This window comes from Natrix helvetica (assembly GCF_964273705.1).
Source record: "Natrix helvetica genome assembly, chromosome: 3".
Lineage (NCBI taxonomy): Eukaryota > Metazoa > Chordata > Lepidosauria > Squamata > Natricidae > Natrix > Natrix helvetica.
Genome location: NC_138549.1, coordinates 107,937,250 through 107,949,190, shown reverse-complemented (window position 1 = coordinate 107,949,190; position 11,941 = coordinate 107,937,250). Strand labels below are relative to the sequence as shown.

General features: G+C 39.7%; 1 protein-coding gene across 1 annotated transcript in view; it reads left to right on the top strand.

Annotated features, from left to right (window-relative positions):
* Positions 1-4,669: 4,669 nt before the first annotated feature.
* Positions 4,670-11,941, top strand: part of PRKAA2 (protein kinase AMP-activated catalytic subunit alpha 2) — a 45,111-nt gene continuing 37,839 nt past the window's right edge. The window contains exon 1 of the mRNA XM_081946502.1: positions 4,670-4,795. Coding sequence (XP_081802628.1) covers positions 4,693-4,795 — 103 coding nt within the window. The 5' untranslated portion in view covers positions 4,670-4,692. The remainder of the gene's footprint in view (positions 4,796-11,941) is intronic.

The window sequence follows — 11,941 nt, the reverse complement described above, 5'->3', positions numbered from 1 at the left end:
GATGACCTACAAGGTCCCTTCCAGCTCTGTTAATCTGTTGATGATTCCTAATCTGGTCTTTCAGGTCTTCCAATGGTGTACTCATTGCCATCATAATTGAGTCTATCTGTCCACAAATTAATAATGCTGACCTGAGATTGCTCTCCCAAACATTTCTTCCCAATTCTTTTTTCCTGTGATATATGTCTTAGATTAATTGCTTCTGAGAAAGTATTGTTACTCTTCCAAAGAATAGCTGGCAAACGCTGAAAATTTGCCAGCTTCAAGCATTGTCCCAAAGGATAAGAATTGTTCAAATACCAAGCACCGTAATATAAGATTCCAAGCAAAACTATTTTTTATAAATGTTGTGAGGTCAAATAATTCTAGTTTTGTCAGCTGTTTTGGCAATTCTATCATAACAGCTCCTAATGCTCCAATAAATATTGGAAAAATATTTTATATTTGGAATAAATTATGCTGCATAATTTAAAATTTATTTGGAAAATAAATTATGCTGCATAATTTAAATTGTTACGTTTTAATGCCTTTCCAGTTCTTTTTGAGCTTCGCTGTGTCATTTGGTATTGTTGTACTATAAGTAAAACTTATTTTTCTTCAACTATATAATGTCCTGGGTATTGTGTTCTAGATGTCAATCTATTTGAATTTGGGAAGCCTTTAATGTTTTTATGTGTCATTCTGGAACTTTTTTGACATCAGGATGATGTAATATTTTGGGGACATCAAATCCATACCTTTTATGGGCAGCCTTCCACTCATTTAGCAACTGTTCAAAATGTTAACAGGGCTGAAGAAATTATATTTACAACCAATTCTTGAAGTTATGATGATCCTAGCAAGCCCATAGTCACATAATGGTGATCCAGGTGCTTTGCCCTGGCTCACTTACAGTGGCCACAGCCTCTATTACATGATTTCTATTTGTGATCTTCTTGCCAGCTTCCCAGAAGCAAAGTGAGTAAGTTGATAAGGAAAGCTGCAAGTTGCTTCTGTAAGACAATGCTGCTTTTTCTTCCAGAGCTGGCTACAGATGATGATATCTCGTGTATTCTGTATCACGGCCTGGTCACAGCACACCACACCCGCATGCCAACACACATAGCCAACTCACACTGAGCTTCAGCAGCTACCCCTCGTTAGGCTGTGCTCACACCATGAGAGCCATCTGGGTCTCCTCCTTCACTCCCCAGCAGCCAACCCCTGCCCAGTCTACAACTGGCTTGCTTGTGATCTGCCAACGACTTGCAATTTCCTGATGGTTTCCCCATTGACTTTGCTTGCTATAAGTTGAGAGGGAGTAGCAAATTGTAGTCATGTGAGATTCTCACTCAAGAACTTGTGATCCTTGTTTAGCAATGGCAAAGGGGACTGCAAGGACACATATCTTAACGATGGGAATTCTAGTCCCAAGTAAGTAAGTAAGTAAGTAAACTTTTATTTATAAACCGCGCCCTTTCCTAAACAGGACTCGGGGCGGTGTACAGACATATTAAAAACCATATAGATACAAAATATAAATGTGCATAAATATATAAACATATAAACATATAAACATATAAACGGAGGAGGTAGAATGTGCTGTACCAAATTTAAATTAAAATACAAATATAATTAAAATTTCCCTTAAAAATTACACAGTAAGATGTTTGCCAGGAGGTTAAAGATGGGACTATACATCAGTCAAGCCAGCTAATTGGAACAGGTGGGTCTTAAGCTTCTGTCGGAAGGAGCGGAGGTCGTTAGTAGTTCTAATATCGGGGGGGAGGTCATTCCAGAGGGTTGGGCCCATCACAGAGAAGGCTCTACTCCTAGGCGCCGCCCGCTGGCACTGCTTGGCGGATGGCACCTGGAGGAGTCCCTCCCTGTGAGAGCGGATTGGTCGTGAGGATGTGTGAGGTAAGATGCGATCCCGCAGGTAACTAGGTCCCATGCCATGGAGCGCTTTGAAGATAGTGACCAACACCTTGAAACGCACCCGAAAAACCACAGGCAGCCAGTGCAGCTCGCGCAGGAGTGGTGTTATATGGGAGTATCTTGTCCCTCCCATGATGGCCCACGCGGCCGCATTCTGAACTAGCTGTAGTCTTCGGGTGCATCTCAAGGGGAGCCCCATGTAGAGACTGTCTACAATGACTGTCGTTAAGCAAGGTTGACATGTACATAAATTCCAATGCATCATTTTTGTTACTTTTATTCATTAAACATGAAACTCAGTCAACTGAACATTTAAAAATCTATCACAAATATCATTGACTGGCTGATGGTTGATAGGGGTTGCTGCCAGTGTCCTAGGTACCAACCAAGTACCTTCTTAAGATGTACGATGTTCCAAGTAGCACAATTTTTTGCAGTTCCGCTGGTGTTATTGCAGGAAGCTGCAATTTCTTGATGTGTTTTGTAAAATTCTTGGACATGGCACCAAGTGCCCTGATGACAATGGGTATCACTGTTACATGTTTCATCCATAATCGTGTGGTTTTGATGACCAGGTCACAATATTTTTTGATTTTTTCCAGTTCGTTTTCTATGACTCTGGCATCTCCTGGTACAGCAATATCAATAAATTGTATATTTTGGTTTTTCGACAACTGTGATATCTGGCCTGTTGTTATTAAATCTGGGAATGATGTAACCCCACAAAATATGACTGGAAAAAGTTATCTTCGGCATGCCTACAAAAGGCTATGGGCAGTCAGGGGAGACTGATTTACTGGAACAACTTGTGACATTCCTTGCCAACTTCTTCAATGACTTTGTTTGTGGGAAGTTGGCTGGATAGTCACCAATGGTGACTGCAGCTTGTTGTGACATCATAATCATTAGTGGTCATCCCAGTGTCCAGATTTTTACTATGTGACCATGGAGGAACTGCAATAGCTGAAATTTCAAGGACAAGTCATAATCCCATTTTTCATGTCTGCCATAACTTTGAATGGTCTCGGAATGAATGAATATAAATTAAGGACTACCTGTTTTTGATTTGCCAGCTATTTGTCACTTGATTTCTAGTGGTTTGGCTATGCTCATGAAGTCATATAATTAATACAGAGTACAAGATATCTATCATTAACCTAGGAACATGATCTTAGGACTGTCATCCAAGCGAAGGAGTAAAAATGCCTAGGTTGTATCTGCCTGGGTATAAGAAAAACTGAAAAGCTTCAGTTTCTTACAAATATTTTAAATATATACATTAAAGCACTTTATGTTTTGTCCTCTTACAAGCAAGTTACATGTGGTATATGGTAAAATTGCATAAGCAGCTCATTTCAATGGAAATATGAACAAAAGCTACTATTAACATTATTTCTTTATCATATATTTAACAGCTATTTCTTTTCAGGATCATCAGTGGGAACAATATCCATGACATTAAAGAAATCATTTAAGAAATATGTAGCCTATCCCATCAAATCTTCCATGCAGTAACATTTCACTCTTCCAAGATATTAACTGCCCTACCTCGTGCAAATTGGAAAAGTGATTTGGCCATCTTTTTATCCAATTTATTAATACAAATATTGAATAATAGAGGCACTAGCTTCTATTCTTGAATGTTTGGGCAGTCCACTTGATACTTCTCTCCAGTCTTGTGGGGAGCCATTGATGAGCACTTTTTCAATATGACTTTTTGAGAGAGCTATGTATTCATTTAACTGTCATCTCATCAAACCCACAGGTGAATCAAAGCGTCCTACGGTACTTTGCTGAAATTACAGCAGATTCCAATTACCAAGAGAGATAGAGAGCTCCCCTGACCCCCGCCATGTTCAAACAAAGCCTATAAAGCCATCTGTCAGGAATGCTTTAATTTGAATTCCTTGCCTAGCCAGGGATTAGACTTGATAAGCTAAATTACCCCTTCCAACTCTGTGATTCTATGAACACTTAATATGTCGTTCAGCTCCTGGAAGGTCATCTATTCAGTCTGTGATCATCTTATTCTGATGTTTGATTTCCAGCTTCAAATACTTCTTGGCATTATTCTGAGTTTTTGCATGCTGCCTTGCAGAGATCTTTCACTGTAATCTGTCATCATGTATGTCTTTAAAAATACCTTCTTAAAAATATCTTGCCTCATAAGTTACCCCAAAACAGTCTCATACATGAATGCAAAAAAAGGATCCCCCCCCACAATTAACCCTTCCACGTTTATTCTTTACCAAAAAGGACTAACCAAGGTGAACTGCAATCATTCCGACAACGGATAGCTGGCAGCAAAGGACTTAAAGCCTTCTTTAATCTCTTCACTGCCACCCAGCGATGGTCTAAAGTTTTGCATTCATGTTTGGTATTGTAGTCCTACCACTACCACCATTTCTTTTCCACCTTTAACTCGGAGAAATAATAGTTGCTAACTGCTACCCACTACTATGCCATGCCCCGTGTACCACATTCTCCTCTACCGTATTTTCCCCACAGCACCGTAGTAGCCCGATCATTAATCTGTTGGGTTTATGGCGAACGCACGCCAAGTTAGTGACATTCCTTAAGAGTGTTTTACTTCTTTGGACCCATATTCCGGAGCCAACTCCCATCTCCTTACTCACCTGTCCAACCTCCCCACCCCCCGTTTCGTCGCTGCCTCCGATCCCGCCGCCTGTCTCCGTCTCGCCTCCCCTCCCGGCCCTGCTGCATTGTGGTTCGGCCGGACCGGCGGCGGCGAGAGCGGAGCCGAGCCAAGCGAAGATGGCTGAGCCGAAGCAGCCGCCGAAGCACGACGGGCGGGTGAAGATCGGCCACTACGTGCTGGGGGACACGCTGGGGGTCGGCACCTTCGGCAAAGTCAAGAGCTGAGTACGGGGCACGGGGACGGGCAGGCAGGACGGGACACCGGTTTGCAGGCCGGCAGCGGCGGAGGGTCGCTTCCCGCCGCGGACCGGGTTCACGCGCGGCGGCGGAGACGGCGAGAGCAGCAAGCCGGAGCGTTTGCCCGGGATTAGAGCCAGCGAGCAGCCGGGCATCGTCCCCGGGGCTCTTCACCCCCACCACCCTTTCTCCATCCTCCAGGGTCGCCACTGCAGGGGTTCCACCTCTCCGGTGGCGGCTGCGTTGGAAGGGAACGGGGTAGGAAAGACGGCCTGCGGGGCTTGAAACGGCTGGGAGTTGCGAGGCGGCGTAGCAACCTGGCTGTTCCTCCGGGTGTGCTAAACTGCTCGAGTCTTTTCTCTCTCTCACACACACACGCACGCACAGCCTTCCAATGACCGGGTCGGAGTGGATCTCCCAGCACGACTTCCATCGTACCCAGTGCATAGCAATTGCTGGCTGGGGACGATGGGGCTTGGAATCAGTTCATTCACAGAATTAGACGTTGGAGAAGTCAAGTTCAATGTTTGTTTTTTTGAGGGAAGACCCAACCTACAGAGCTATAGGTTGATTATACAATAAGTGTGACATTGGGGACGGGGAGAGAGAGCTATAATGGAAGCAAATGGGCATATTAATATTGCACTGATAAGACTTGGACCATCCACTTGAAGAATAATGCAACTTTTTTTTTTTGCTCCAACAAGTACCACAACTATTTAAGTAGGCATTTCTCACTGAGAAATAAGACAGTAACACAACGTTGTGTCAATGTTGTGATTCCGATTTTGGGGAGGAAAATGCCTCCCACAGATCAGTTTGATTTTCCATAAATCCATGGAAAAACTTTTACCTCAAGAAATGCCTTTCCTAACACTGCTGTTGGGAATTCAATGTTTATTTATTCAGAATAAGAATTGACCATGTTGTGTTCTAGAATGAATTTTGTTTTGATCCATTAGCTATTCTCAGTTAATTGACACGGGAGTGCAGCCACAATTGTTTTATCTTTTTTTTAAATCAACTATTCTCCTCAAACTTTTAGGTAATATATATTTTATTCCTAGAGCATTCCTGAGATGTGGGAGCTCAGTAAGCCATACTCTTATAATAGTATACTTTGTAGTGCTGCTTTATTGATCAATGCATTACAAATGATTGATTTAGTTGTTCTAATTCTAGAATTATGTTTTAACACAAACGTATTTGGGGTTAATAATATTTGAACTCATTTCAAAATTGAAATGCCCTTTGTGTGCATTTTAGAGAACAGAACACTAAGTAGAATTTAATTTTCAAAGTTGTAATATAGTAATTGAGTTTAATTAAGAAGATACTGTTTTTTACTGTTCATACTTTTATACTATTCAGCTATATATAGGATACATACATGTACAGAGGAATATGGCAACCCTTTTGGAAACGTTGAACCATTTCTTACATTTGTAGAGTTAGAAACATCCATATTAGGAACCTACACTATTACCCTACACAACAAATAATGCCCTCTCTTGTGACTTCATCCTACAAGACATTCAAGTAGACTTAACAAGTCCCAAAGGAGTGAAACAATAATATCTCTGTATCTGTTGCTTACTGTAAGCAAATGATGGATTACAAAGCAGGCTGTTTATTATTGATGATTAATGTATTAGAAAAGATTTTGTAGACACATATCTTTTATAAATGGACTACTCAGTAGGAATATGTACATACAAGCTTGTTTATTTTGTTGGCTGGAGTTAGCCAATGTATTTTTTAAATTATTTCAATCAAGGTCACTGAATAAAACACAAATAATCACCCTAGAATTGGGCCGAGCCCAGTCTTGTCATCAAATTTTACAACTGGGACTCCTCATTCTTGGTTATGTCTGTGGAATATTTTTCCATAAATGCTCCTAGAGATGACAGATACATGAAGTAATATCATCAGATCATCTGATGGGGCTGCACAAATGAATGAGGAGGTTTGATTATTGCAAGTTGCTCAGACTCATTGAGAGTCGGGTGACATACAAGTTTAATAAATTACGTATTACTACTTCTGACATTATAGCAAACAACTATATACATCTGCTGTATTATTAACATTAGCAGACTCTCAGTTAAACATTTGGGAAAAGGGGATGAGTGGTGATGATTAGAGTTGCTTTTCAATCATGCCCAATTCACAGCTGCCTGGACAGATTTCCACAATTTTCTTGACAAGGTTTTCAAAACTGGTTTTCCATTGCCTCCTACCAAGGGCCAAAAGTAAGAAATTATGCCAAGGTCACCCAGCTGGCTTTTCTGCCTTCAGATAAGACTAGAACTCATGGTCTCCCAGTGTCTAGCCTGAGGCCTTGATGGATCTCAAGCTACACTTAACACACCTAGAAATGCTTGGTGATTTTAACTGAGAAATCTCAGTGTTATTTCTGCTATTTGTAGACATAGCTTATTTCAGATATGTATATAACTAGCATCTTTGTTGTATCATTTCCCAACATATTTAGTTAAAGATTAGTGTTTTGATTACTAGAAATGAATGCCCTAATCTTCCCTCCCCTTTCTTAATCTCTCTTCTCAGAGATAGAAACCAAATATTCCAAAATTAGTAGAAGTATTTCACAGAATACAGGAAGTCCTCAACTTCCAACAGTTTGTTTAGTGACCATTCAAAGTTACAATGAAAAATGTGACTTATGACCGTTTGTATAGTTATGACTGTTACAGCATCCCCATGGTCATGTGATTTACATTTGCATGCTTGACAACTGGTTCATATTTATAAGGGTTGCAGTGTCCCAGGGTTTGCAACCTTCTGACAAACAAAGTCAATGTGGAAACCAGATTCTCTTAACAGCCAGGTTACTAACCTATCAGCTCCAGTTATTCATTTACAAGGGTGGCAAGAAAAATCATAAAATGGAGCAAAACTCACTGAACAAATGTCTCATTTAAAAATGAAAATTTTGGGATGATCATCATCAATTGCTAATGTGTGCCAAACAAGTAATTATTAATTAAAATTACCATATCAGGGATGCAGAAAGCTAATCACTTCCTAGATAGCTGCAAATTATTAACTCTTTACTGTCAATTAATAGTCTTACGGATTTTGCAACCCATATGCATATTATTGGTAAGTACATGTAGATAAGGCAATATGAAGATTGTGGTTGTACTGATTTACAGCTTGGGTGTTAAAACCAAGTGTTTGCTAAGATTCAGAGAGCTTAGTTTAAGAAAAATTACAAAGGTATGACTATATACAAAGAAAGATATTACTCTCTACTTCTTATCACTTTTTATTACATTTCATAATAAAATGTGAATGGATATATTTCCAGGATAAGAAAAGCTATATATTTCCTTTTCTAAATGTCCTTTTCTGTACATAAATATCTCCAGCATATCTATTGATACCTTCCCAATATTATTACTATTTCTAGAATACCAGCCAGTAAAGAGAACACACTTTAAAAAAGGAAGTCCAAAAGTGATATAAAATTACGAGTAAACAAAATCAGTGAAGATAATTGGAGAGCCTTCAAGATGTCCAAAATTTCATAATTTATCATTTATTCAAAATTACATGCTGCCATATTTGTGTTAATTCTCAAGACACTGTAAACTTTTTGTGCCTGGTTAATACAGGTCTTTTCTGGTACTTCAAGCACAAGCTAGGTAATCAAATAGTGTTTTTTTTAAAATCCTGAATTCTTATAAATGGAAAATAAATGATAGTTCTTACTGGGCCTTTGTGTGCGTTTCTGTAATAGTAACTTACAGCATCACTCAGGCATTGCCATGATGGTGTGTAACCTGTCTGCATTAGCAATTTATCACCACAACAGTGTCTGGGTGATGTTGTAAATTGCTGGTTTCCTCTGTGTAATCATTTGGACCATTTGTGAAGTTGCTTTACATTTCTTGGAAAAATCCTTTTGCATCATAGAATAGTACGTTCCAGTAGAGGTAAAATAGAGATACTGGTCTATATATCTTGCACGTAACAAAGCATCATTTATCTCAAAATTTGCTTTTCATTCTGAATTTGTATAGGAACATAAAATGAGCAAGTGAAACTATTTTTATTTTGAAGCGTGGCAAGCCAGTTTATTTTTAGAACACTCTTATTGAGGAAAGAATTTCAGGCTGCCCTTATCTCTGCTAATAATAGTGACTTGCTCAATTTATACAGCCACCGAATTACCACTCCACCCTCTCCTTTAGTCAGGCTACCTCTTAATTGCAGATTTTCTAGTTCATAGTTCACTTGGTTTTAAAATGTAATGATTTTTTAAAGCTAGGGTGCTAAACTCTGCAGCCTATTTATTTACTTCTTCCTTTTAGAATATCATAAGGATTCTTTGAATTCCAGGACAAATATTATGTTAGTAGTTTTTTTAATATAAATCTGATACTAGAAGGAAATGCATGCTTGAAAATCTATACATATACTTGAATGTGTACGTTTCTCTGAGTCTGTGCCTTTTTCGTTGTTACTTTATGGAATGCAACCATGGGTGATTCTACAGAACTCTCCCTCTTGGCTTAGATCTTTTAAAAACAATTATTATTAATTGCTAAATTTTGTCTTAATTTCCCCCCCCCTAAAACAGTTGTTTCAAAAATACTGGATTGGAAGCTAATAAACTGCACATTAGATGGAAATTCAAGTGGGGATAGGGAAATATTATTATTAGGCTGAAAATATAAGGAATAGATAAATAATTTCTAAAAGGAAAGCGGGCAAGCAGTAATTTTCCTGAAGAAAAAAGGAAATAATCCATGATAAATTTTAAATCAATTGCTTAATAAGACTATAGTGATGCAGTAATATATTATATCGCCTGAAATGGATAAGACTCTCAGCTACATTATCTAGCATTGCAGTCATAAGATACAGTAATTTGTATTTATATATACCGAAACCTCGCCCCTTCGCAAAAATGGACGTGTAGAGGGTTTGGGAAGCCTGCAAAGTGCTCCTGGGGGCTGGGGAGGACAAACATGAGCAAAAAATGGGCCGTGTTTGCTTGTTTATACCCCCCCCAGCCCCTAGGAGCACTCTACAAGCCTCCCAAAGCCTCTGCATGCCCCCCTTTTTTTTTGCAAAAAACAGGCCGTTTGTTTGCTCGTTTTTGCCCCTCAGCCCCCAGGAGCACTTTGCAGGCCTTGTTTCACAAAAAATGAGGCATGCAAAGGGTTTGGGAGGCCTGTAGAATGCAAAAACCTTTTTTTTAAAACTTACCTCTTCAAAATCATGGTGCGTCGTATACTCCAGTGCGTCTCATAGTCCGAAAAATACAGTAGTAACAAAGTTGTGAAGTGAATCTGTCTTCCCATTGAATTTGCTTGTCAGAAGGTCATAAAACATGATCATATGACCATGGGATATTGCAACTGTCATAAATATGAACCAGTTACCAAGCATCTGAATTTTTATCACATGACCATGGGAAAACAATAGTTGTCAGTGTGACGAACAGTCATAAGTCACTTTTTTCAGTGCTGTTGTAACTTTGAAAGGTCGCAAAATTAACTGTTGTTAATCGAGGATTATCTGTATTGATGCTTCTTATTGTGAAGTAGTTTGGATTTAGTTCAGCTTGATTCATTTTCTGTATCTTCTATTTCCCCTCCAAAAAATACTGCTCTAAAAACTAAATATTTAAAATGTTTATTTAGAAAAGATTATTCTTTGCTAAAGGTCAAATAAACATCTACAGAACAATCACATATGATTGCAGTCTCATCTATATACTTTTACTTGGAAGTGAGTCCCTTGCAATTATTTAGAATTACTTCTAAATAAACATACTGTAAGAATTTTGATTTTTCTTTCTTAATTGTGCGTGTTAAATGCAAGTGAAACATGCCATCCTTTTGTTTCAGAACTTATAAAATAGAAAGTTTTGCAGCCAATAGCAAATGGATGAGAGGAAGCTTTTAATAGAACTCAATTAAATAATGAAATGCTGTAAATAATTTTTTTCAACTGGGCCAAATCTCGCCAAAACCACAATTGAAATTTATTTTGAGAGCCACATTTTTAAAACCGAAAATACATAGGATGGTACACTGTTTTTAGTTTCAATAAACTCTGGCATTTGAAGCACGCAAGTCTTAAAGCTGTCAAGTTACAAGATCCTTGCATCCCTAACCCTTTAGGAAAAAAACCCCAAAGGGTCTTCAAACCTGACAGCTTGAAGACTTGTGGACTTCAACTCCCAGAATTCTGAGAATTGAAGTCCACCAAGGGCATCAATCATATTAGCCCAGGGATCTGCAAAATTGGCTCTTAAGACTGGTGGACTTCAACTCCCAGAATTCTGAGAATTGAAGTCCACCAGTCTTAAAACAGCCAACTTTTCAGACCTGTGTTAGCCCAAAGCCTGGTGCTGGGCCTTGCTCCCCCATTGGTGGAGCCCAGGAAGCGAGGAGGGAGAAAAAGAAACGGAGGCTAAGGAGCTTCCCCTCGCCCCCTCCCAGCAAAAATCTAACCGGGGAGCTGGGCGGGCAGTAGCAAATTAGCCGATCACGCCGCGTGATCGGTTAATTTGCTACTGCCCGCCCGGCTCCCCGGTTAGATTTTTGCTGGGAGGGGGCGGGGGGAAGCTCCTTAGCCTCCGTTTCTTTTTCTGCCTCCTCGCTTCTCGTCCCCGCCCGACTTCAGGATCCTCCCTAATCATCGTGGGTCGAAAAGAAAAAAGGGAAAGGGGCGCTTGTTTTGAAGTGCCCGAGAGGAGGGAGGGGAGCGGGCGCTCGGCACACACAAGAGCCGCATTAAAATGTGTAAAGAGCCACATGTGGCTTGCGAGCCGCGGCTTGCCGACCACTGAGCTAGCACAACCAATTTTGATCCGGGATGGGCGGGGGTGGGTGGGTGTATAATATAAAATATTATTGAAGAAGGTCAGCAAAGCAAGGTTGCCCTAATTAATGCAAATAATTAGTTGAAAATAGCATTCACAAAAGGAGAAATGATGAAAGCTTTCTCCTCTCATTATTAGTGATCTTGAGAGTAGCGATAACCAGATTGCTGCAGGATACTGTCCTTCTCTCCTTTTTTTTTTAAATTAGAGTCAAAGCAATAAGTATTAAAGTAGCTTTAGAAGTCATCATGTGGCAAATCTTTG